This window comes from Rhinolophus sinicus, chromosome X (assembly GCF_036562045.2).
Source record: "Rhinolophus sinicus isolate RSC01 chromosome X, ASM3656204v1, whole genome shotgun sequence".
Lineage (NCBI taxonomy): Eukaryota > Metazoa > Chordata > Mammalia > Chiroptera > Rhinolophidae > Rhinolophus > Rhinolophus sinicus.
Genome location: NC_133768.1, coordinates 93410510 through 93438144, shown reverse-complemented (window position 1 = coordinate 93438144; position 27635 = coordinate 93410510). Strand labels below are relative to the sequence as shown.

At 39.5% G+C, this 27635-nt stretch overlaps 2 protein-coding genes across 3 annotated transcripts in view; one reads left to right on the top strand and one right to left on the bottom strand.

The window, feature by feature from the left end:
- The first annotated feature begins 2261 nt into the window (after nucleotides 1–2261).
- Nucleotides 2262–4712, top strand: LOC109437413 (CD109 antigen). The gene has a single exon (XM_074323817.1). The coding sequence runs from the start codon at nucleotides 2354–2356 to the stop codon at nucleotides 4589–4591; it is 2238 nt and encodes a 745-aa protein (XP_074179918.1). The 5' UTR covers nucleotides 2262–2353; the 3' UTR covers nucleotides 4592–4712.
- A 10394-nt stretch (nucleotides 4713–15106) lies between these two features.
- Nucleotides 15107–27635, bottom strand: part of ARHGAP36 (Rho GTPase activating protein 36) — a 32004-nt gene continuing 19475 nt past the window's right edge. The window contains exons 2-12 of one of the 2 annotated variants that reach the window (XM_019716625.2): nucleotides 23046–23204; nucleotides 21786–21851; nucleotides 21077–21312; nucleotides 20641–20833; nucleotides 20365–20420; nucleotides 19971–20121; nucleotides 19373–19521; nucleotides 19016–19192; nucleotides 18680–18777; nucleotides 18443–18549; nucleotides 15107–16356 (exon numbers count right to left, since the gene is read on the bottom strand). In XM_019716625.2, coding sequence (XP_019572184.2) covers nucleotides 16199–16356; nucleotides 18443–18549; nucleotides 18680–18777; nucleotides 19016–19192; nucleotides 19373–19521; nucleotides 19971–20121; nucleotides 20365–20420; nucleotides 20641–20833; nucleotides 21077–21312; nucleotides 21786–21851; nucleotides 23046–23204 — 1550 coding nt within the window. In that variant the 3' untranslated portion in view covers nucleotides 15107–16198. Of the gene's footprint in view, nucleotides 16357–18442; nucleotides 18550–18679; nucleotides 18778–19015; nucleotides 19193–19372; nucleotides 19522–19970; nucleotides 20122–20364; nucleotides 20421–20640; nucleotides 20834–21076; nucleotides 21313–21785; nucleotides 21852–23045; nucleotides 23299–27635 lie in introns of those variants that run through there. The other variant, XM_019716624.2, reaches the window with a different exon arrangement.

Sequence of the window (27635 nt, the reverse complement as noted above, 5' to 3'; positions counted from 1 at the left end):
ATGATTAAAACACTTAATAAAATGGGTATAGAAGGAAAATACCTTAACATAATAAAGGCCATATATGACAAGCCCTCAGCTAATCTCATAATTAATGGTGAAAAACTGAAGCCCTTTGCTCTACGTTCAGGAACACGACAGGGATGTCCCCTATCACCTCTGCTTTTCAACATAGTGTTGGAAGTCCTTGCCAGAGCAATCAGGCAAGAGAAAGAAATAAAAGGCATCCAAATTGGGAATGAAGAAGTTAAATTATCACTCTTTGCAGATGACATGATGCTATATATAGAAAACCCTAAAGACTCCACCAAAAAGCTATTAGAAACAATCAACGAATACAGTAAAGTTGCTGGCTACAAAATCAACGCACAAAAGTCCATTGCCTTCCTATATACTAACAATGAAATCTCAGAAAAAGAAATACAAAAAACAATTCCTTTTGCAATTGCAGCAAAAAGAATAAAACACCTAGGAATAAACTTAACCAAAGATGTGAAAGACCTATATGCTGAAAACTATAAGACATTTTTGAAAGAAATTGGAGAAGACACAAAGAAATGGAAAGACATTCCGTGCTCATGGATTGGAAGAATCAAATAGTTAAAATGGCCATATTACCCAAAGCAATATACAGATTCAATGCAATCCCCATCAAAATCCCAATGGCATATTTTAAAGAAATAGAACAAAAAATCATCAGATTTGTTTGGAACCACAAAAGACCCCAAATAGCCAAAGCAATCTTAAGGAAAAAGAACAATAATGGAGGTATCACACTTCCTGATTTTGGCTTGTACTACAGGGCTACAATAATCAAAACAGCATGGTATTGGCAGAAAAACAGACACATAGACCAATGGAATAGAATTGAGAACCCAGAAATAAAACCACATAAATATGGACAGATAATTTTTGACAAAGAAGCTAAAAACATACAATGGAGCAAAGACAGCCTCTTCAATAAATGGTGCTGGGAGAATTGGATAGCCACGTGCAAAAGAATGAAACTGGACTGCTATTTGTCACCATGTACCAAAGTTAATTCAAAATGGATCAAAGACTTAAGCATAAGACCTGACACAATAAACTGCATAGAAGAAAACATAGGTACTAAACTTATGGACCTTGGGTTCAAAGAGCATTTTATGAACTTGACCCCAAAGGCAATGGAAGTAAAAGCTAAAATAAACGAATGGGACTATATGAAACTTAAAAGCTTCTGCACAGCAAAAGAAACCATTGACAAAATAAAGAGGCCACCAACTGAATGGGAGAAGATTTTTGCAAACAGTGCCTCCGATAAGGGGCTAGTATCCAGAATATACAAGGAACTCATGCAACTCAACAACAAAAAAACAAACAACCCAATTGAAAAATGGGCAGAGGACTTGAAGAGACATTTCTCCAAAGAGGACATACAAATGGCAAATAGACATATGAAAAAATGCTCAACATCACTAATCATCAGAGAAATGCAAATCAAAACCACAATGAGATATCACCTCACCCCAGTCAGAATGGCTATCATCAACAAGACAAATAGTAACAAATGTTGGAGAGGCTGTGGAGAAAAAGGAACCCTCATACACTGTTGGTGGGAATGCAGACTGGTGCAGACTTTATGGAAGGCAGTGTGGAGGTTCCTCAAAAAATTACGAATAGAATTGCCATATGACCCAGCAATCCCTCTCCTGGGTATCTACCCAAAATTCTGAAAACATTTATACATAAAGACACGTGTGCTCCAATGTTCATTGCAGCTTTGTTTACAGTGGCCAAGACATGGAAACAACCAAAATATCCTTCGATAGATGAATGGATAAAGAAGTTATGGTATATATACACAATGGAATACTATTCGGCGGTAAGAAAAGATGATGTAGGAACATTTGTGACAACATGGATGGATCTTGAGAGAGTAATGCTGAGCACAAGTCAGACAGAAAAAGCAGAGAACCATGTGATTTCACTGATATGTGGTATATAAACCAAAAACAACAAAAGAACAAGACAAGCAAATGAGAAACAGAAACTCATAGACACAGACAATAGTTAGTGGTTGCCAGAGGGTAAGGGGGGGTGGGGGGGTGGGAGATGAGGGTAAGGGGATCGAATATATGGTGATGGAAGGAGAACTGACTCTGTGTGATGAACACACAATGGGATTTATAGATGATGTAATACAGAATTGTACGCCTGAAATCTATATAATTTTACTAACAATTGTCACCCCAATAAATTTAATTAAAAAAAAAAAAAAGAAGGATCCTTGGTAGATTTCTATGACTTTTCAGTTAGTAATCCACGTGTCAGAAAGCATTTTCCAGAAACTTGGATTTGGCTAGACACCAACATGGGTTCTAGGATTTACCAAGAATTTGAAGTTACTGTTCCTGATTCTATCACTTCTTGGATAGCTACTGCTTTTGTGATCTCTGAGGACTTAGGTCTTGGACTAACAACTGTTCCAGTGGAGCTGCAAGCCTTCCAACCATTTTTTATTTTTTTGAATCTTCCCTACTCTGTAATTAGAGGTGAAGAATTTGCTTTGGAAGTAACCATATTCAATTATTTGAAAGATGCCACTGAGGTTAATGTAATCATTGAGAAAAGTGACCAATTTGAAATTCTAATGGCTTCAAATGAAATAAATGCCACAGGACACCAACAGACCATTCTGGTTCCCAGTGAAGATGGAGCAACTGTTCTCTTCCCAGTCAGGCCAACACATCTGGGAGAAATTCCTATCACAGTCACAGCTATTTCACCTGGTGCTTCTGATGCTATCCCCCAGAGCATTTTAGTCAAGGATGAAGGAATAGAAAAATCATATTCACAATCCATTTTATTGGACTTGACTGACAGCAAGCTACAAACTACCCTGAAAACTTTGAGTTTCTCCTTTCCTCCTAATGTACTGAGTGGTAGTGAAAGAGTGCAAATCACTGCAATTGGAGATATTCTTGGTTCTTCCATCAATGGCTTAGACTCATTGATTCGGATGCCTTATGGCTGTGGTGAACAGAACATGATAAATTTTGCTCCAACTATTTATGTTTTGGACTACCTGACTAAAAAGAAACAAGTGACAGAGAATTTAAGAGAAAAAGCCCTTTCCTTTATGAGAGAAGGTTATCAGAGAGAACTTCTCTATCAGAGGGAAGATGGCTCTTTCAGTGCTTTTGGGAATGATGACCCTTCTGGGAGCACTTGGTTGTCAGCTTTTGTTTTAAGATGTTTCCTTGAGGCTGATCCTTCCATAGTTATTGATCAGAATGTGTTACACAGAACATATACTTGGCTCAAAGGACATCAAAAATCAAATGGTGAATTTTGGGAACCCGGAAGAGTGATCCATAGTGAGCTTCAAGGTGGCACTAAAAGTCCAGTAACGCTTACAGCTTATATTGTGACTTCTCTTCTGAGATATAAAAACTATCAGCCTAATATTGATGTGCAAGAGTCTGTCAACTTCTTGGAGTCTGAATTCAACAGAGGAATTTCAGACAATTATACTCTAGCTCTTATAACTTATGCGCTGTCATCCGTGGGGAGCCCTAAAGCCAAGGAAGCTTTGAATACGCTGACTGGGAGAGCAGAACAAGAAGGAGGCATGCAATTCTGGGTGTCATCAGTGTCCAAACTTTCTGAATCCTGGCAGCCAAGCTCCCTGGATATTGAAGTTGCCGCCTATGCACTGCTCTCACACTTCCTGCTTTATCAGGTTTCTGAGGGAATCCCCATTATGAGGTGGCTAAGCAGACAAAGAAATAGCTTGGGAGGTTTTGCATCTACCCAGGACACCATTGTGGCTCTGAAGGCCCTCTCTGAATTTGCAGCCCTAATGAACACAGAAAGGACAAATGTCCAAGTGACCGTGACAGGGCCCAGCTCACCGAGACTTGTAAAGTTTCGGATTAACACACAGAACCGCTTTCTCCTCCAAACGGCAGAGCTTGCTGTGGTAGAGCCAACTGAAGTTAATATTTCTGCAAGTGGTTTTGGATTTGCTATTTGTCAGCTTAATGTTATTTATAATGTGAAAGATTCAGAGTTTTCTAGAAGACGAAGATCTATCCAAAATCAAGAAGCCTTTGATTTAGATGTTGATGTGAAGGATAACAAAGATGATGTCAATCGCTTGAATTTGAATGTGTGCACAAGGTTTTTGGGCCCAGCTAGAAGTGGCATGGCCCTTATGGAAGTTAACCTACTCAGTGGTTTTACGGTGCCTTCAGACGCAATTCCTCTGAGTGAGACAGTGAAGAAAGTAGAGCATGACCATGGAAAACTCAACCTATATTTAGATTCCGTAAATGAAACCCAGTTTTGTGTTGATATTCCTGCTGTGAGAAACTTTAAAGTTTCAAATACGCAAGATGCTTCAGTGTCCATAGTGGATTACTATGAACCAAGGAGACAAGCGGTGAGAAGTTACAACTCCAAAGCGAAGCTGTCCTCTTGTGACCTCTGTGGTGACGGCCACGGCTGCGGTCATTGCGAGAATGGAGCTTCAGCCTCCCTTCCTCACTCTTCAGTAATTTTCGTTTTCTGTTTCATGCTTCTGTTCTCTTTGCAACATTGGCTGTGATTTACTTTTTGAGGACTCCATGTAACACATTTCCAGAAGTTACAAGTGTTTATCTTGTTTTCATAATCCACTATTGCTTTTGACTATTTTGAAAAACAATTTTTTTTCCTTTTTTGGAGTTTTGGGGGGATGGTGTACAACATGTCCTAGTATGTATAGCTATATAGATTTCTTCACTCAACTTCTGTGTGGAACAAAATTCAGAACGATTGCAGTTGTATGTCTTTATTTTTCCCCCCTTAAAATATTTTAGGATTTTGGTGGGACATTTTTTCTCCAGAATAAATGTGTTATTTAAAAAAATATAATAATAATAAAAATAAAAAAATAAAAAATAAAAAGCTTCTGCACAGCAGAAGAAGCCATCAACAAAACAAAGAGGCAATCAGCCAAATCAAAGAAGATTTTTGCAAATAACGCCTCCGATAAGGGGCTAATATCCAAAATATATAAGGAACTCATACAACTCAACAAAAACAAAACAAACAATCCAGTTAAAAAATGGGCAGAGGACCTGAAGAGACATTTCTCCAAAGAGGACATACAAATGGCCAATAGACATATGAAAAATTGCTCAATATCACTAATCATCAGAAAAATGCAAATAAAAACCACAATGAGATATCACCTCACATCTGTTAGAATCGCTATCATCAACAAGGTAAATAATGACAAGTGTTGGAGAGGCTGTGGAGAAAAAGGAACCCTCATACACTGCTGGTGGGAATGCAGATTAGTGCAGCCACTATGGCGAACAGAATGGAGGTTCCTCAAAACTTAAGAATAGAATTACCACATGACCCAGCAATCCCTCTCCTGGGCATCCACCCAAAAAATCTAACAACATTTATCCGTAAAGATGTATGTGCTCCAATGTTCATTGCAGCATTATTTACAGTGGCCAAGACTTGAAAACAACCAAAGTGTTCTTTGATAGATAATTGGATAAAGAAGATATGTATATATACATAATGGAATGCTATTCTGCAATAAGAAAAGATGAAATACTGCCGTTTGTGATAACATGGATGGACGTTGAAATTAGTGTATTAAGTGAAATAAGGCAGACAAAAAAAGTCGAGAAACCGTATGACTTCACTCATATGTGGGATATAAAAGTGAAGGCAACAAAGGAACAAGACAAACAAATAAAGTAACAAAAACTCATAGACACAGACAACTGTTCAGTGGTTACCAGTGGGTAATGGAGACACGGGTGGTGGTAGAAGTGGGTAAAGGGGGTCAAATATATGGTGATGGAAGGAGAACTGACTCTGCCTGGTGAACAAACAATATGATATATAGATGATGTAGTAGAGAATTGTACACTTGAAACCTATGTAATTTTACTAACTATTGTCCCCCCAATAAATTTTAATAAAAAGTCATCATTTCAATTGATGCAAAAAGCATTTGATAAAATACAGCATCATTTCATCACAAAACACTCTGCAGATCCTACATTATAGATTAGAATGTAGAAAATAACCACCATCACTCCAATTCTACAAATGAGAAAAAGCTGGATAACATACAAAAGTATGGTGTTTTTCCAATACCATCAGGATGTTAAGGCTGCAAGTAACAAAAATGAACTGTTTTCCAGAAAATGATAAGCCATCCCTGGGAGACTCATGGCCATTTCATCCCTAGAAGAGTGTCATGGAGGAGGGTAAGGAGAAACTTGTCAAACTTCCTAAAGAAACATTGAATGTCCCATGTTGACTGGTATGACATTTTAAATTCCCAAACGTTTCATTCAATGAATTTATTTGTACCCACCCACCAACCACTTCCCAAAGACTTCACTAAATGTATGGACGTACTACACTAAAACCTGGTAACAGGGTACAAACTGATAAAGATATCCTTCCCCAACTTGTGTTGTGGAAGAGAATTCATAGAATCCATTATAAATGACTGCTGGTCTTTTATGAGTACAAGTTAGAGGCTGATGAAAGTTAAGCATGGGTCAGAATTGTTGAAACATCTTTCTCCACAACACTCTAAATATTCAACTAGTGGAAGATAGCAGATAAAGTAGTCCATTAAAGACTGGTGGTAGAGCATCTTTGTAAAGTGGTTATCTCCTGAAACACAGAAAAACAAGCAGGACTGGAGAGCTAAGAGAATTAATCAAAGAATTAAATAGCTGACATCCAAGCTCTGAAACAGAGATAAATCTTACATAGTTTTTGAAGTGGAAAGCAAGCTGTAGAGCACAAAGAAATCTTCACAGTCCCATCTGCATTCAGATTCTAATCTCTGGTATAGGGAAAACCTGCATACAAATGTTTATAGCAGCTTTTTTATAAATGCCAAACCTTGGAAGCTACCAAGATACACTTAAATAGGCAAGTGAGGAAACAAACTGTTACATTCATACAATAGAATGTTAAACAGTGATAAAAAGAAATGAACTATCAAGTCATGAATAGACATGGAGGAAACTTAAATGCACATTGTTAAGTAAAAGAAGCCAATCTGAAAAGGCTACATACTGTGCGATTTTAACTATCTGATGTTTTGGAAGGCAAAACGGTGAAGACAAGAAAAAGATCAGTGGTTGACAAGAAGTCCAGGGGAAGGAGGAAGTGATGAATAAGTAGAACATTATAACAGGGGATTATTCAGTATGATACTGTAATGATGGATACATGACTTATACATTTGTCAAAGTGCATATAACGTACAACACAAAGTGGGAACCCTCTTGTAAATTATGGAATGTATTTAATAATACTGTATCAATATTGGCTCTTCAATTGTTACAAGTGTACCATAGTAATGCAAGATATTAAATACAGGGCAAGTTGGAGGAGATTGAGGAGTATATGGAATCTTTGTACTTTTCACTCACTTTTTCCTGTAAACTTAAACTACTAGAAAAATGTAAAGTCTATTAATTAAACAAAAACATATAAAATGAAGAGAAAGCAGTACTTAGAGTGAAATTGAGAGCTGTAAAATGCACAATAAAAAAAGAAGACAATCTCAAACGTACAACCTACCCTTTCACCTTGAGACACTGGAAAAAGAAAGGTTAAATCAAGCAAAAGCAAATAGAAGGAAGGGATGAATAAGGCAAAGAGCAGAAATTGATTATAAATAGTGATAACAATGAAAAATAGTGGTTCTTTGTAAAGATCAACAAAATTGACAAACATTTAGCTAGAATGACCAAGAAAAGCAACTCAAATTACTAAAGTAAATATTCACATGAATAAAAATGAAATTAGACCCTTGCCTGACCTCATAAACAAAAATGAACTCAAAATGGATAATATACATGAATGTAAGAATCCAGACTATCTAACCCTTAGGAGAAAATGTAGGAGTAAATCTTCACAAATTTGATGTTAATAAATGGTTTCTTTAATGTGAAACTAAAGCACAAGTGACAAAAGATAAAACATAAATTAAACTTCATCAAAATTAAAAACTTTTGTATTGTGAATTATGTTATCAAAGAAGTGAAAAGACAACCCCCAGAATGGGAGAAAATACTTGAAAATTATATTTTTTGATATGCGACACATATCCAGTATTTATAAAGAATACTTACATCTCAATAATAAAAAAGGCAAAATAATATAAAAAGACAAACTTTAAATAATTTTTTCTTTAAAGAGAATACATATCCATTAACATGGAATGTCTTTTCATTTCTTTGTTTCTTCCTCAATTTTGTTTAATAATGTCTTATAGTTTCCAGTGTATAGGCCCTTCACATCATTTGTTAAGTTTATTCCTATGTACTTTTTTCTTTCTGTTGCAATTGCAAAACTTATTTTTTTCATTTCTTTTTCTGAAATGTCATTGTTAGTATATAAGAACACAATGTATTTTTGCATATTGATTTTGTATCTTGCAACTGCACCGTACTTGTTCATTGTTTCTAATAGTTTTTTGGTTGAGTCTTTAGGATTTTCTACATAAAGAATCATGGCATCTGCAAAAAGTGACAATTTACCTTCTTCATTCCCAGTTTGGACGCCTTTTTTTCCTTTTCTTGCCTGACTGCTCTGGCTAGGACTTCCAACACTATCACTGTTATCACTGGATAGCATTAATAATAACAGGGCACATCTCTGTCTTCTTCCTTATCGTAGAGAAAAACCTTCCAGTTTTTCACCATTAAGTATATTTGCTGAGGGTTTGTCATAGATGGCCTTTATTATGTTGAAGTACTTTCTTCTATACCCATTTTAGTAATACTGTTTTAATCATCAATCAATGTTGTATCTTGTCAAATGTTTTTTCTGCATCTATTAAGAACTGGAAAATCTAAACAGGCCAATCAACAGTAAGGAAATTGAAACAATCATACACAACCTCACCAAAAGCAAAAGTCCGAGACCAGATGGCTTCACTGGTGAATTCTACCAAACATTCAAAGATGATTTAATACCTGTCCTCCTCAAACACTTCTGAAACATTGAAGAAGAGGCAATATTAACTCATTTTATGAGGCCAACATTACCATGATACCAAAATCTGGTAAGGATAAAAGAAAAAAGAAAACGACAGACTAATATCTCTGATGAATACAGATGCAAAAATCCTAAACAAAATTCTAGCAAATAGAATACAGCAATGCATTAAAAAGATTATACATCATGATCAAGTGGGGTTCATCCCCGGGGCATAAAGATGGTTTTACATACGCAGATACTTGTAGATCAATGTGATACATCACATAAGCAAAATAAAGAATTTTAAAGAAAAGTCTTTTAACTAGGTGTGTATGTGCGTGTGTGTTTGTGTATATATGCATGTGTAAATATGGATATATACAGAAAAATGAAAGCACTGGAAATAGTAACGGCATGGGAAATATATATGATTTGTTTACTATTTCTAAAAGTTTACTCTTTAAACAAAAGTAATAACCATGTATTATGTGGTTTATTTCACATAAAAAGTAAACTAAATGACATTTGCACAAAGTTTCAGCAGGAGTAATGGCAGTATACTATTTTAAAATTGTTATACTATGTTGTAAGCAAATTTTAATATGGTTCCCATGACTTTTACTCTCTGATTTTATGTCTTGCATAAACCCCTCACCTTGAGGGTGGATGGGATGTGTGACTTGCTTCTATCCAATAGAATATAGCAAGGGTTATGGAATAAAACTACTTTGATTAGGTCATCTTATATGAAAAACATGATGAAATGCCATTTCCATCATTACATTGTGTTATAAGAGACTCTGTCTTAGAAAACTGGTCTCTTGCCAGCCTTGAAGAAAAAAAAGACATGTTATGAACTGCCTATAGAGATAACCACACGGTAAGAAACTGAAAGTGGCCTCTAGGACCTGAGGGCCATGTCTAACTGACAGCCAGTAAAAAACAAACAAACAAACAAACCACAAAGGCACTTAGTGATACAGTTGCAAGGAAATAAATTCTTCCAATAAACTCAATGATTTTGAAAGCATATTCTTCCCTAGTTGATCCTTGAGATGAGAATATAGTCCAAACAATACCTTCATCATAGCTTTATGAGACCCAGAGCAGATGATCCAGCTAAGTCATGCCCAGATTCCTGACTCACAAAACTTGTGAGACAATAAATGTGTGTTGTTTTGTGCTACTGCACTGGAGGTTATAGCCAGTGTAATCAGACAAAAGAAATAAGAGGCATCCAGACTTCAAAGGAATAAGGAAGACTTTATTCACAGATACCATAATCATCAATGTAGAAAATCCAATGAATTCTACAAAACGAAACCACCATAATTAATAATATACAATTTTGACATATAAATATTACTTATATTTTTGTATATTAGCAAATTAAATGTTTATATTTATTTTATTTTTTTACTATACAATATTGTTGTTTATTTATTAAAATAACAAGTACATTGCATAGCCTTGAGTTTGTACTATTTATTTGACAGTCACATTTTTGCAGTAACACTTATTAAAACGTTCGGAGTTGCTTTTCTTTTTTTTTTAATAACAGCTTTATTGAGATGTTACTCACATAACATAAAATTCACCCTTTTAAAGGATACAATTCTGTGGGTTTTAGTATATTCTCAGGGTTGTGTTACCATCATCATTAGAAATTTACAACATTTTCTTCACTCTAAAAAGAAACTCAGTGCCCATTGATAGTCACTCTTCATTTCCCCATCCTCCTACCCACTAACAATCACTAATCAACTTTCTGTCTCTGTGGCAAATTAAATGTTTTAAATACCACTTACAATGGCAGAAAAAATGTGAAATACAGATAAATGTGACAAAAGAACTGAAAGACTACTGAAAACTAAAAGGCATTGCTGGTAGAAAATAAAGAAGACCTAAATAAATGGAAATTTACCTTGTCAGTGAGTAAAAAGACTGAAAATTGATCTACAGATTCATTGCAATCCCAGTCAAAATACTATGAGGCTCTTTTGCATAAATTGATAAACTAATTCCAAAATTCATATTGAAACTCAGATGAACTAGAATGCCCCCAGAAAATTTTGGGGAAAAAATAATAAATTCGATGGCTCAACAAGATGGTAGCAAAGCAAATTCAACAGCACAATAAAAGGATCATAATCATGATCAAGTGGGATTTATCCCTGAGATGCAAGAATAATTCAGCATACAAAAATTATAAATATAGTGTACCACATTAATAGAATGAAAGACAGAAGTCATATGATATTGGCTATTGTATATGATGCTGCAATGAACACAGGGATGCATGTATCATTTTGAATTAGTGTTTATGTTTTCTCCAGATAAATAATACCCATAAGTGGTGCTGGGCTGTACAGTTGTTCTATGTTTAATTTTTTGAGGAATCTTCATACCATTTTCCATATTTGCTGAGCCAATTTACAATCCTACTGACAGTGCTTAGGGTTCCCTTTTCTCCATTTTCTTGCCTTTTTGATAATAAACATTCTGACAGGTATAAGGTGGCATCTCATTTTGGTTTTGATTTACATTTCCCTGTTGATTAGTGATGTTAAGCATCTTTTTATATGTCTGTTGGCCATCTGTATGTCTTCTTTTCTTCTTTGGAGAAATGTCTATTCAGGTCTTCTGCTAATTTTTAATCAGATTTTTTTGATGTTGAGTTGTATGAGTTTCCTGCATATGATGGATATTAGCCCCTTATCAGATATATGGTTTGCAAATATTTTCTCCTATTCAGTAGGTTGCCTTTTCATTTTGCTGATGTTCCTATTCTTGTGCCAAAACTTTTTAGTTTTTACTTTTCCTGTCATATCCAAAAAAAAAAATTGTTGCCAAGACAAACGTTGAGGAGTTTTTCTCCTATGCTTTCTTCTGTTAGGTTGGTGCAAATGTTATTACGGTTTTTGCACTTATTTTTAACCTTTTAAACCTTCAATTACCTTTGCACCAACCTAGTAGTAGTTTCACAGTTTCAGGTCTTACCTTTAAGTCTTTAATCTATTTTGAGTAAAGTTTTGTGAGTGGCATAAGATATGGTTCTAATTTCATTCTTTGTCTGTGTTTATCCAGTTTTCCCAGTGCGATTTATTGAAGAAACTATCCTTTCCCTGTTCAGTGTTCTAGGCTCTCTTGTCACAAATTAGTTGACCACACATGTAGAAGTTGATTTCTGGGCTCTCTACTCACTTCCATAGGTATATGGGACTATTTTTATGCCAGTACCATACTGTTTTGATAACTACAGCTTTGTAATATAGTTTGAAATCAGAAAACCTGATACCTCCAGCTGTGTTCTTCTTTCTGAGGATTTATTTAGCTATTGATGGTCTTTTTGGTTCTATACAAATTTGAAGATTGTGTTTTCTTTTTCTGTGAAAAAGTACCATTGGGATTTTGATAAGGATTTCTCTGAATCTATAGATAGCTTTGGGTAGTATAAGCATTTTAACAATATTAATTCTGATCCGTGAGCGTGGGGTGTCTTTCCATTTGTTTGTATCTTCTTCAATTTCTTTCATCAAAATCTTGTACTTTTCAGGGCACAGATCTTTCACTTTCTTAGTTAGTTATTCCTAAACATTTTATTGGTTTTGATACTGTCGTGAATGACATTGTTTTCTTTATTTCTTTTTCAGTCATTTCATTGTTAGTGCATAGAAACACAACTAATCTCTGAATGTTGATTTTATATACTGCAACTTTACTGAATTCATTAATTAGTTCCAATAGTTTTGGGTGGAGTCTTTAAATTTTTCTATACATAAAATCATATCACCTGCAAATAAAGACAATTTTATTTCTTCTTTTACAATATGGATGCCTTTTATTTCTTGAGCTTGTCTGATTGCTCTAGCTAGGACTTCAAGTACTATGTTGAATAAAAGTGCTGAAAGAGTACATCCTAGTATTGTTCCTGATCTTAGAGGAAAAGTTTTCATTCTTTTTTCCATATAATGTTAGCTGTGCGTTTGTCATATATGGCTTTTATTATGTTGAGATATGTTCTTTCTATACCCAATTGGTTGTGGGTTCTTGAATGTTGTCAAATGCATCTATTGAGGTGATCATGTATTTTTTGTATTTTTTATGAAGGTATAGTTGGCATAAAATATTATACTAGTTTCAGGAGTACAATATAGTGATTTGACTTTGTATACCTTACAATGTGATCACCACAATAAGTCTAGTAACAATCTGTCACTGTGCAAAGTTATTGTGGTAGTGTTGACTGTATTCCCTGTGCTGTACACTATATCTTTGTGTCTTATTAATTTATAACTGGAAATTTTAACCTCTTATTCCCCTTCACCTTTTACTCACCACCCTACCCCCTCTTCTCTGACAACCATCAGCTTGTTCTTTGTATCTATGAGTCTGTTTTTATTTTGTTTGTTCATTTTTTAAAGATTCTACATATAAGTGAAATCATATGGTATTTGTCTTTGTCTGTGTGATTTATTTTACTTAGCATAATGCTGTCAAGGTCCATCAATGTTGCAAATGGCAAGACTTTATTATTTCTAATTGCTGAATAATATTCCAGCGTGTGTATGTGTGTGTGTGTGTGTGTGTGTGTGTGTGTGTGTGTGTGTGTGTGTCGGGAGTGCCAAAAAATGTATACACATTTTAAGAGAGGCTATCTATGCTCAAGCAACAGTTCGCTGTAATCAGAAGTGTTTGGATGCTGATGGTAACCACTTAGAACACCTCTTTTAATTGTAGAAGTCAAATGTGACTTGAATTCATTTTTTGTTATCAGTATATATTGAATATTACAAATAATACAGTTTTTTCTTTTCTTAAAATGTGTATACATTTTTGGCACCGTGTGTGTGTGTGTGTGTGTGTGTGTGTGTGTGTGTGTGTGTTTATACACACAAAATAATAAAATGTGTCCCTGGAAGAGTTTACTTGTGCTTTTTCCACACAGTTTAAAAACCACCAAATAAACCAGATAACAAACAGGAAAGTAGATTGTTTAAAAACATTCCCTTCACTTCTTGGCCTTCCCTGAAACCAGGTTTTCTCCTAATCCTATTGCTTCCCTTATATTCCTCCCCAGTGGTGACTACTAACCAAGGGGTTGGGGCTGAGAGTGGTGATTAGAGATGGGCATTATCCTCTCTCTTCCCTATCTCATAGAGTTGTTATTAATATTAAATAATATGATGCATGCAAAGCTTTAAACAATGTCATACACTTTTAGAAAAACTCAATATGTGTTGATTATCATTATAATCATTATTATAAAATAATTATTATAGGAGGAGTAAAATGTTACATTTCTGATGTCTAAAGCTCTACACAAGGAAATATCCTAAAGTAAACTGTATAAAAAATATATACATATATCACTTCACTTTCTGGAGCCCTGTTCCTAATATGGTAAAATTCCAAGCATGTCATGAAGTCTCAAGCTTTCAAGAAAGGTTGGAGTTTCCTCCAATCAAACAGCAACACATTCTTCTCTTACACTTGGAAATCATGTCTCCAGATGTTTCTAGGTTTCCGTTTTCACCAATTCAGGAGGAATTTCTCAGTTGAGGACACCTAGTGATCTTTTTATTCCCCCTCCTTTCCCTTTAGAGGCTTTCTTAAGTTTCATTCCTTTCCCCTACTTCTCTTTTATCTCTCTTTAACCCTTTATTCTACTTTAACCCTTCCATTCTCTTTATTCAATTACATTTCTTCCACTTTACTCCCCTTTATTCCTTATCACCCCTCTCCTTCAGTCCATGTCACCCACTCCCCTTAATTCCCCATCATGCCCTCCTCTTTATTCCACCTCATCCCCTCCCCTTATTTCCCCATGCTTTCCTTTTTTCTACCTCACTTCCTTTATTCCACTTCATTCCATTTTATTCCAAGTCACCCCTTCTCCTTTATCCCACATCACCACCTCCTCTTTATTCCACTCACTCCATCCCTTTAGACCATCTCACCCCTCCCGCTTATTCCACATCATCCTCTTCTCCTTTTTTCCTCTTCCCCACTTCTTTCTTCTTCAGTTCCAGTCAGAGCTTCCCAACTCTCCAACAAAATTTCAAATTAAAAAAAAAGTAAGCCATGAATATGCTGCTGTCACAATACAGATGTTTATTAATGATTAAATGCCAGAGAAGTTTAACAATCACAAATCTTCGAGCTCTGTGGTTGTTACCCATTATGTGATCAATTTCTATCCCTCAATACGATACATTCTTCATTCTGTGGACCTTAGCAGTTGTTACCCTTCAATATCAGCTTTAATTTTAGATGTCATACATAACCTATATCTGTGTTACCAGAGCATGTCCCACAAATTTGTACTGTCCTGCATAGAGGAACTACAGAGACGATAGATAAGATCATTCGTAATCAGGTGACTTTAACTACTTGGAATTATGTGTCTGTACCTAACTAGCTGTTTTGTTGACAACAAGGTATGAATCCCAGCTGTCTGAGATTGTAAAACAAATCCAGGGAATAAAATCAATTTTTCTCCTCTAACTTCTGACCAAAGAAAAGCTAGACTTACACTTGAGTGTTCTTCGTGTTGGCATTACCTGAGCAAAACTGCACAGAATTTTGGGACTGGCTGGTTGATGAGTCATTAGTCTAAATAATTTGGGGGGGAAATATCCTGAGGTGGTGGAGTTGCTGCGGGGACACGGCTATGAGTTGGTGTGACATGGTTTAGCATTAATTATTTGTCAGCTGTCAGTCAGCTGACCTAACATCCTAGCATGCCTCTTGAGGGCCTTTTCATTTGAGCTCTCGTGAGTAGGGTAGGAAAGTCAGGAAAAACATGCAATCCCCTTTGGGGGAGGGAAAGCACCTCGAGATTTGTGTGCTTCTCTGGGACAGGTGTTTACCACAAATGTCACATCAATTAAAGGAAGGGCTATAGTGTGGGAAAGCCAGGATCAGGGGTAAAAGAGAAAGGCAAGGTAGCACCAGGGAGCCTGGGCATGACACCGAAACATCTCTGCTTTTACCAGCTGAAGGGACCAAGCATCCCCAGTGAAGGGGCTGGCAGTGTGTTTGGAATTCATAGCCTGACCCAAGCATCAGGTGGAACTCCTTCTCATCCTCAGATCTTTACCTTTGAGACACACTTCTTAATGTTTCCTGTGACATCCCAGGTCACCCCCACCCTTTTCCCCTGTCTGGCACCTCATAGAAGGAAAAACATCTAAGGAAAGAAGTAGCCGATGCCAGTTTTGGCCTCCTTCTCCCGGGGCACACGGAGCAATGGGCGGTCTTGCTCCAGAATGGGGGGGTTACCCGCTCCTTCCTCATCGTCATGGGAACGGGCAGTGCCAGGAGGCACAGCTGGCTCCTCAGAGGAACCTGGAAAATAGTAACAATGTTAACTCCTTATGTTTCTACACTTCATACTTTGCACAGCACCCAAGGGACTAAGACCTAATTTTGAGCTTTAAACACAGTATGAGGCAAGAAGTTAGAGCAGGAATGATTATCCCCATTTGACTTATAAGAAAACTGCAGCCTAACAGTAAAATATAGATCTCTAAATGTAGGCCAACTGTGGAAGCTGGAGGTGGGGGAGGAGAGCTTGGTTAGAAAGCAGAAAGAGTGAGACAGATACCCCATGCTTAGAGCAAATGGACAATACCTCCAGGGAGGCGGGGAAGAATGCGGCCTCCTAACAGCCACCACCGCCCTATAACCAGCCTAACTAATTTTACTAAACAAATGAGTAACAAAGCTGGAGCTGGAAGCTTACAGTACTTCATGAAGGGGAGAAAGCAGGTGTCGGTCTTCAATGACTCTGGGGAGGACTTGTCGTCCATGACTTGACCAGGCTGAGACTTGTTTTTAAGAAGGAGGAGAGTGGTATCTACAGGAGATGTAACATCTGCATCTTCTTTATGGAACTGGATTGCTTTGGGATCCCGAACTTCTTTAGAGTCAAGATAATTAGGCATTGGTACTGCTCGCACATTCATGATTTCTTCAAGATTGACAGCCAGATCTGGCTGAGGGTCTGGAATTGTATTGAAAATGGAGACATCATCAGTTTCTGGAGTCACATTGGTAACTTCATTTTCTTCAAAAGTGTTGGCTTGGTCTTTCTGAGAATCTGGAATTTCAATGTGAATTTGAGCGTCTTTAGGCTCTGGAACCACATTGAAAACTGAGTCTTCTTCAAGATTGGGGTTTTCTTCAGAGTCTTGGATTCCATCAGAGGCTTCAGAGTCTTGGATTCCATCAGAGGCTTCTTTGTGTCCTGAGGTGTTTTCAGCATCTGAGGCTTCTTCATTGTTTGGGACTCCACTCACATCTGAGGATTCTTCCTGATCTTGAATTTCATCAAAATCAGTGACATCTTCTGGTCTTGTTACCACGTGGAAAGCTGGGATCTCTTCAGGGTTGGAGTCTTCTTCAGAACCTGCAATGCCATTGACCTCTGGAGTTTCTTCGTGATCTGGAATTTCTTCAGTATCTGAGGTTTCTTCATCATTTGGGACTCCATCAAGAGCTGGAAACTCTTCAAGACTGGGGTCTTCTTCAGAGTCTGAAAGTCCATTAACCTCTGCAGATTCTTCATGATTTGGGAATTCATGACCACCAGGGGCTTCTTCGGGGCTTGGGACCACATGAAGAGCTGGGACTTCTTCAAAATCAAGGTCTTCATCAGAGTCTGAAATCCCATTGACCTCTGGGGTTTCTTCATGGTCTGGAATTTCTTCAATATTTGAGGCTTCATCATTTGGAATTTCCTCAAGAGCTAGAACCTCTTCAAGATTGGAGTCTTCTTCAAAATCTGGGCTTTCATCATTATCTGAGGCATCTACATTGTCTGGGATGTCATCTATCTCTGGGGCTTCTTCATTGTCTGGGATTTCATCAGTATCTGAGGTTTCTTCATTGTTTGGGATTATATCAAGGTAGGGAACTTCTGCAAGGTCAAGATTTTGGTAGTTTTCAAAATCTAGTCCTTCTTCGAGGTCGTGGTTTGGGTTTTCTCCAGGGTTTGGGATGTCTTGCACATCTGGGGCTGGTATTTCTTCAAAGTCTGGGATTTCAATGAGTTCTGGAATTTCATCATCAAGGTCTAGAATACCCTCAAGGGGAGGAAGATCATCAAAATTCAGGGTGTCATCATCATCATCACCATCATCATCATTTTCTTCATCAAAGTCTTGTATGCCTTCAAGATGTGGGCCTTGAATTTCAAGGTCATTTAGGATCTCAAGACCGTGGGCTTCTCCAAAGGCCACTCCTTGATTGAGGTATTCAAATACTAGCTCTTCATTGACTGTCACATCTTCCTCAGAGGACTCATCTTCCTCAAGGGGCCCATCTTCAGCAAAGACCTGGCCTTTAGGAAGGACCTGACCTTCACCAAGGGACTGACCTTCAGCAAAGGCCTGACCTTCAGCAAGGGTCTGACTTCCAGCAGGGAACTGACCTTCATCAAAGGGCTTACTTTGAGCAAGAACAGCAGCCTGTATTTCAGCAGAGTTTTCCACTGGATCAGAAAGTAAAGCATCCTCTTCCATCTTTATCCGTGCACTCCTGAATGAGAATTAAAAAGCAAGTCAGTTTGTATACTTTAGTTGACTAATATAAAGATTGCCTAGGGTTTGAAACCCCCATAGGAGATTCTTCTTCAAGCTAAGCATAAACAAACCAAGAAAATACTCACTGGATCTTCCTCAAATTCCTCCGTCTGATAAAATCAAGGGCTTCAGGACTGAATTTCCACACACGCTTAGCAACCTGTCTCTGAATATGGGGAGGCACCTAAGGGTGAAATTAGCAATGTTAGCTTTTATTAAACAATTTTTAAAATAAATTTATGTTTATCTCTATCAGGAACCCAGAACTAAAGGCACCATGACCAGTTAATGTGAGAAGAATTTCTAGACTGGGGGATTTTGAGGTACCTTTGGCTATCCTCAGGGATGCATGTACAACTTTTACCTGCCTTGTGAACAGGAAAGAGAGCTGTGAAATAAGTGTGTCCAAAACTCCCACCTACCTGGAAGAGGATATCCCAGTTGTCAATCATGGCACGGACCACATTGACAGAAGCAACATAGTGGTCAATCCCCAGTCTTGTTTTCCTGGACTCCCTCTTGGCAAATTTCCCCTTCTTCAGGAGAGCAGATCCAAACACCAAGGCCAAATTGGTAGAAGTCATCCGGTTGCCTGAAACCTAGGTAAAGGAAAGCAGGAAGTGGTTGAGTCTGACGCAGTAATGGAACTTATACAAATGGAAACACCTCTTTTTGTTCTTGTTTCACTCTCCCTCTGTCTCTCTGGCTCTGTCTTTCTCATATACTGCCACACATGTCCCCTACCACAGCTCTCACTACCCTTTTCCAGAGCTTTTTACCAACTGTCCATCAAGGCCAATGGAGTCCTCGCAGTTCTCAGTGATTTTATGCAGGGCCTTTAGCAGACGCTCCAGGGTGTCACTGTGGCAGGGTGGCATCAGGTAAACCAGCAATTGCAGGGCAGAAAGCTGATCCTGTGGTTTCAGAGCTATAGGAAAGAAAATAGGGGCTGACTCAGGGAAATTGCCTTGGCAGCAGCCTGATACCAAGAGAAATGGATTCTGCTTGAAAATCACTGAAGGGTATGGAGAAAGTCTCCCGGCATCTTTTCTTTGCTTGTTCCCACAGCATTTGAGCTCAGAAGCCCTAAAAGTGAGAGGTGTTCCCATTAAAATTGAACCCCGTCTACAGAAAGTAGGTTCTTCTTTGTCCTGAGGACACACACATTTTCAAGAATCTCTGGAGAAATTTCCAAACAGACTTGTAATGGAATATTATGAAATACAAGGGAAGTAGTCTGAAGAGGTGTTTTCATCTTCAAATATTCATTCTGTCTTAGTTCCTTGGAGTCCTGAAACCTGAGCTCTGTCTCTAGAACTCCACACCCCCGTACTAGTTCCTTTCCTTGCCTGGGAGAAGGGACAGCAGAAGACTCACTTGCTGTCAAGAGGAAGGACATATACAGATCATCTGGCAGCAGAGAGTCCTTCATATCACGGAAAAATTCCTTGAGAAGTGCGGCCACATCATGCACATTCTGAGTGTCATCCAGCACTACATCCAGACCCTGATCAAATTCTTCACGGAGCTAGAAAAAGGAAGAAAATACATGTCTGTATGCCTTGACCACCACAGTCTCCCTCCTGGTCATTCCTTCAATAAGTCTTGGGCTTCACTGGAGGTAACCGGCAATATGGTGTGCCTGGGGGGCTAGAAAGAAGACCTTGCTCCCACCACCAAACATGAAACTTCCCTGGGGCCCATGGGGAAATCCCCCACCTCACCTGATTTTCTTAGTCAAGGAACAAAAGTGTAAACATAGCCAATTTACCTCACGCACTTTTTTCTCGGAGTATTCCAAGGTAAAAATCCCCACTGTGCTTAAGCCTGAAAGAAAAAACCAGGGGACAGTAAGAATTTCTGGTCCCCTTCACCGGAGATAGCATTTCCCTCCCACCCACCCCTCTGCATCCTGCCCCCAGCTGGTGGCAGGGGAACATTTCAAGCCCTTCATCCTGAAACCTCTTTTCTCTCCCCATTTCTAGAACACTGTTCTTTCTTTAATTGCCTCCTTCCTTGATTTAACCATCATTTGCAGCCCCCTTACCATGATTCTCAATGAAATTGCAGCAAGCCTCAACAACCTGGGGGATTTGTTTAGCAATTGGATTGAGGCTCATTTTCTTTTTGGATCCCAGGAGTCGCTGGCCAATTGGAAAGGAAATCCTGGAAAGTTGCAGGGTCTGCAGCAGCAAGGCCCCATCTTCCAGTTCAGCCAGGCTATCCACAGATACTGCACCCTGTGGAGAAACCCAGACTACCTTAAAATGGGGAATCTGGAGAGTTGCTTTGGACTTTCCTGAGGATTGTGTCACATTCATAACAGGAGACATTTTTTCCCCCTGGGGCAAGCCAAGTACTCCCCTCCAACTTGTTCTGTTCAACTCCTCCTCTCTCTGAATACACAGGCCTTGACCCTACCCCCCACATCCCTTCACACTTCAGGAAGGGCCCCTGCCTGAAACCTGGAGGGTTTAACTCACTCGACGCCCACGGCGAGTGAACTCCCGAGGCAAGGAGGGCTCATCCCGTCTGCGATTAAAAAAGCGCCTGATGCGGCCAAACATGCTTTGCACCACGTTTCCCCGACGACGGCCCGCAGCCTGACTGGTAGATTCTTTACTCTGCATCGCGACTCTTAGTTCAAGATGCTTGCGGCGCGTAAGCTCATTCACCAGCGCCTCTTCCAGACGAATGCCAAATGTCTTGAGTGATACGACTGGGGAGCCAAGCAGAGAATGAGAAACGTCAATTGTTCCTAGCGTTTAAACCAGGAGGAACTTCAGAGGCTGTAGCATTCCTCTAAGCAACTATCCGCAGTCAATCCTTACCCCTCCAGACCCGTAGCGCCCCTCCTCGCGGAAAGAGCCCAAAAGGATTCAGTTCCACTCAACTAGCCCAAAAGAGCTCACGGTCTCTGCCTTAAGTCCTGCCAGGGGAGTGACCACCTTGAAGCAATGAGGATAATTTCTTAGGGGCGATCAGCCTGGGTTGGATCGAACAGGAAGGCTTAGGCCAATCTGATGGGACCCCCCCAGCGCCTGCAGTTAATGCGCCATTTCCTGAAATCATCCCCTACGGGGTTTCTGGGAGGGGGCAATGGGCACGCTTTGTCTCCAGTAGCGTGGGACACAATACAGGAGGGATGCAGCATCCCGTTTCTTTCCTAAGGCAAGTACGAGAGCTCCTCACCCCTCTGTTGTCCTCTCAGAATCAGAAACCACTTCTCCAAAGTAGTTGGACGGTCAGTAGGTAGAGCTATGGGAAGAGAAAAAAGACAAGACACGCACACTCACACAAATAGGATTTGATAAGTGACTAAAGCATCTCAGTGCATTGATCCGCAGGGATGAGGGAGGGAGGTAAGGAGCTCTGTCCATCCCACGAAAAGTATTTTGCTTTCTCTTAGCCTCAGTTTCCCCGTTCGAAAACGGGACTAATTCTATCTACTATATATGAGACTCCAAGAATTTAACCAAACCAGACGACCTTAGGCGCCGCGTGCGCACCACGCATCTTGTTTCGCACCAGTAGTAGCGGAACACAACGCTTAAAACATAAATTCCAGGGCTTTGAGCGCCGGGATAATGCAACAGGCGAGAAGAAGGGCTCTGCCTGCGCAGCCTCCGAGAATAGGTGTCGCCAAGTTACTGCGGGGGCGTTTGCACCCGGAATGCCGTCGGCTCCCAGAGCTGTCCCGGACTCAGAACCCCTCAGCGGCGGCTGCCCTTCGGGGTCGTCTCGCCCTTTGCTTCGCTCCTTGCCAGCTGCGCGTGCCTAGAGAACCTGCCGCCCCTACACTTTTTTTTCATTACTGCAGGGGTGCTCCTCTGCCCGCGCGATCCCCTCCCCCTTGCCCTCAGCTGCTGAATCTGCGCGCCCGCACCCTTGAGACCTCTGGCACATTCGAACCCCGTCCAGCGCTTGGTCCCGCTCGCTTCTCTGCCGCCAGCTGAGCTGGGCAGCGCTTTCAGCGCACCTCGCGCCGCCGCTCTGCGCCGGGATTGGCGCGTCTGTCTCTCGCTGTCTCGCTATTTCCCTTTACTCTCCATCTCTTAACCACGCTGTCTCTGCCTGTCCCAGTCTTCTCTCAGAGTGTCCCTCTGCGCCTTTGTCCTCTGACTCCTTCTCACACCGCACCTGGTGTGTCTGTCTCTTCACCTGTCCTCTGCCAACCTGTCTGTCCCTGACATATGCCTGTCTGTCTTACTGTCTCTCGAGCCCCCAAATTTTTGACCCAACTCAATTAATCTTCACCTCTTCCGCAATTCAAGAAACACACTTCAACCCCTCCTTCCTCAGTTCTCCGAGCGTCAGGAGAACCGAACAGGTCCGACACCAGGCATGAGCCCCTCCCACACTTTTGGACCCCCAACTCGCCCGTCCCATTCCCGTGGGCGGGGTGTCCACTCGCCCAAGGGCGAGGATGCCACACTCCAGGGTACCGCTCACCTCGGTCAGGGTTGAATTCAGAGAGGAAATGTCTGGCCACGAGTTCGTGGTAAGCAGTCTCTTGCAGCTTCAGACGCTCCAGCTCTGAGAGACTGTGTATTGATATCATCTTCGTCTTGTGGTCTGGGTTGTGTCTTGGGGCTCCTCCCAGGACGTTCACTAAAAATATGAAGGCGGACAACAACAGCAAAAGGGGCATTATTCTGGGGCACAGTGTCCTTGCTGCCTTCAGAAAAGGAATGCAGCCACCCATTCTGGAATCGAATGATTATCAAGTCTGCATCATCCAATTGTCACTGGACTTGGTGGAGGGAACTATGGGGGGGGAGGTTGGTAGAGGGGGAGGGAAAAATGGGAGGTGGCTTCACCTTCAAGCAGAGCTGCCTCTGGTTGCTTATTAAAAAAAAAATCCAACTTAAAAAAAAAAATCAGCCCTGAACCAATCGTCCAGAAAATAATCTAATTAGGCAAAAATAAGAAAGAAAAGAATAAGAAAGAAACAACCTTACTTACAATTTAAAAATGTACATTGAGACAAGAATAAGGTAATCTTTTCCATTAAATAATTAGAACATCAATGAAGTTTATTTTTATTTTTAATGTTAATACTTGATGCTGTCCAGGTTGGGTGAAATGGACATATCCATCTAGGTTAGGGGCCCTGTAAATCTGTACAACTCTTCCAGAAAGCAAGCTGGACACATGAGTCTCAAGCCAAAAATCATCCCCAGGCCCTTTGACCTAGTAACTCCCCTTCTAGGAATCTATCTTAATGGAATCTTCCTACAGAGAGGGAAAAACATATTTACATGAGCCATAACAGTAAAAAATTAAGGGAAAAAAAGCTAGCCCAGCAATGAAACTAGTTATATAAATTGTGGAATGGTCATAGTGTGGAAAATTATGCAATCATTGAAGTGATATTTATAAAGAACTCTTAAGCAACAAACACAAAATGCAGAATTGTATTGTGTTTACAACTATGTGCAAAAATACACATGAAAATAAAAGACTGAAAGAAATGCACTCAGATATTAACAGTATATATATTATGTATTATACTGTCTATGGGATTTTGTTTGCCTTCTGCCTTTTATCTATTCACTAAAAATTGTGTAACTTAATTGTACTATTTTTTCATTAAAACAACACATATCATATTTGTACCAAAACATTTCCAGGACATTTCTAGGGAGACTCCCTATACAAGATTGCTGATCAGAGTGAAGTTTGTCTCAGTGTACTGGTAAACCTGTCCCTTCTCCGTGGTGCCCACTATCTCATACTGCTCCCAGGCTGCTCAGGATCCCTCAGTGGGGATCTCCCTTGACCCCACACGTGACATCCTTTCATGCACAGGCTCACCTCTATTATTCTTTTGTTCTTTAATTTATTCATTTTAAAAAAGCCTGCATTAAATGACCACTTTGTACCAGGCACTAAAGATTCAAATATGAGGGAGATGATATTACTCCTTTCATAACAGATTTAACTATGCAATGAAGGAGATATACAGGTTGGCAACAATTTGCAAAGCCTTGTGATAAGTCAATCAGCCAAGATATATACAAAGTACCCTGAGAGCAGAAAGGAGGAAACATCTAAGTCTGCCTGGAGACAGGGAGGGGGAGTGTCCAGAAAGAGAGAACAGCTTGTGCAAAGACAAGGAGATGGGAGAGAGGTTGTTACATTCTTAAAGCTGCATAAAGGAGATAAATCTGGATAGGCAGGGGTGACATCATGAATGTCCCTGTTAGCCATGTTAAAGAGCTGGACTTTCTCCTGAAGGCAGTAGGGAACTACTGCAGGATTCTAAGGGGGGAATGACAAAGTCAGAGCTGCAGCTTGGAAAAAATAACAGAGAATAGTGGAAATCCTGGTTTGGGTAGAGCCTGAAGTAGGTAGATCAGCCAAGAGGCAAGAGATGCTGACACAAGTCAGTGTCTCTGGAACTGGAGCAGAGGATGGATCATATGGGTAAAATTTTCTAGACTTGTGGGAATTTTTTATTATAATGGAAAGGAAAGAATTTAAGATAGCTCTGAAGCTTATGGTTTGGGTGAGTGTGTATATGCTGGCTTCTGACAGAGGAGATAATTTAGAACACAGGGAACGAAAACTTTTGGCAAGAAGGGAAGTAGTCACATGCCACTTTTCTGAGCTTCCCTTTCCCATGGAGTTTTATGATGACAGTTTGTGTATTACTGGGGGACGGGGGGAGTTAAATTCCAAAGATCAGGTTATGTGTCTTTGCCAGAGAAAGGTAGGTAGGAGTTTATCATTCAATAATCCATGTAAATGAGCTCTGTCCCAAAAAACAAACAAAAAAAGCCACCTTACTTTTGTTTCCAAAATTCCCTTTTGCCCACTTTCCTTAATGGTCAAAGTCACACATTTCAGAAATAAATGCTGGCCAGATAACTGAAGTGCAGTATAGAAAGGATGAGGGGTCTTTCTATGGTTTTTGAAATGAGCTAAAATGAAAATCCTTAGCATGGGTTTTTTAAAAGGGTCCTTCAGCTGCAACACACCATCCCCTTGACCCAAAGTGAATGCCTAAGCCTGACCAACAAACTACATCCACAAGATGACCATTTTAACCAAAGGCATATACACATAACCTAACCACAGTCCCAGAGTAATCTTCTAAAAATCCCTTATTCACAATAACAGGTACAAAACCTGTTAGTCGAAGGTCTCTTCCTGACACACACAACCTAGCTCTGGTTTCTTTTTTCTAACATTGCTCCCATCTCCCATTGTCCCAGTTCAGACATTTTTGTACCTGTTTTGGAGTTGCAGTTATTTCTTCTTGCTGAAGCTTACAAAATCTGGTCATCCAAAGAGTATAGCTCGTACTTTCACCCAAAAATCAAGATGCAAATCAATTCCTTTCCCCCTGCCAAAATAAGGTAAGAACAAACAAGAAAATCTCACAATAACACCAGCCAAAAACAGAAAGAGGAAAGCCTTTGAGAGATGAGTCAGCCTAGATGCTTACAATTCCGAAGGAAATCAAAGGCCTTAGAATAAACCGTTTGTCATTGCCTCCTGCTCAAAGATACAGGGCTAAACTTAAGAGCAATCATATGCCTCAGTTCTGCCAGCAAAATTGATACTGTCTTGTTTACTTTCAACCCTCTCAAGGCTCCAGTAGAATACATGACAGAAGCAGAGTTAGGAAGGCCATTGTGCCCAGACAAGAAGCAGATGAGCAGGGTGAGGAGAGGAGACAAGTAAGCAGGCTTCAACATTATGAGAGAGGCACATAACAGGTTCACAAGATCTGAATACTTGTCCTCAGGCCTGACTTTCTAAGCTGAACACAAAAGGAGGTTCCCTACAGGGAACAAGGTGCCAAGAGACCTCTCTTGCTCCAAAGTGTCTTCTCCTTCCCCCAGCAGCATGCTATGGTGCTGACCTGAAGTGACCAAGTGATCTTGACATCAAAAGATACTCAAGAAGAAAGATGAAAGCAAGCCCTCTCAGTTTTGGCCTAGAATTCAAGACATTTGCAAAAAACAATATCCTTAGACAAATATCCTTGGTTTTCACTGGAGTTTGAACTAAACAGAAACTGTGTTTGAAGCCAAGCTTCACAATTTCTTAACTGTGTAACTTTTAAAGGTTAGTTGAGTTCTCTGAGCCTCAGTGGCTTCCCCTATAACGGTGAAATAATGCAGTATGCATTTCAGCAGTTGTGTGAGAATTACATGAATAATGCATGTGTGAATAAATACGTTGATATTGAAGGTTCTTTGCAGAGGTCCTGACTTTACCAGAAAATATCAGGTTTCAAAAGTAATTACATAAAATTAGAATTTGTAGCAATGCATCTAACCACTTACTCTGATCTAGCTCTACAAAATTTGAATTAAATTAAACAGGTAAAGAGATCTTGAAAGACTGTTCGGAATAGATCTTTCTTCTTCAATCTCCAATGTCATCAGGGTCAAGTATACAAAAATTACCTTATAAAATTTAGAAAAAATAATTGCATAAGTCAATTTTTCAAATGCTATTATTCAGATTAGTAAAATGCGTGTATGTCTCAAATTTATTTCTCTTTCAAACCATCCACTTTTATACTGTCACTGGCAAAAGAATGTATAATTTTATTTGGATCAGTAAAGGGGCTAGGATGTAAGCAGATACCAGGAGAGAGAAGTTGAACAAAGACCAGAAGCACACCCAGATCAAGTCTCCAGCAATACAAAAAGGGGAAACACACATGAATGGAATTGAGCTTGTTCCTCAGGTCCTCCCGCAATGCATGGTACAGATGGAGACACAAATTAACGTCAGAAAGGTCACCTGCTTTGACATTGCCAGGACAGAAAGGCTTTCAGCTAGGCATAAATCCATAACCTTCACAGTTTGGAAGACTAATTTACTCTGCTGACCTTATCAAATAGTTAGGGATGACGCAGTTCTCCCTAGTAAACACCTATGAGAAAAAGGTAAGGAACTGCATTGATATCATTGTTTAAATGCTTATGAGGATTCAATTTCTATAAATTATACTTTTAGAAATTATAAATTTTATAAATTCAAAATTTATAAATTAGTCACTTGATGGCATCATCAGAA

Coding starts and splice junctions, on each gene's coding strand:
- LOC109437413 (XM_074323817.1), top strand. CDS start 2,354: ATGGGTTCTAGGATTTACCAAGAATTTGAAGTTACTGTTCCTGATTCT.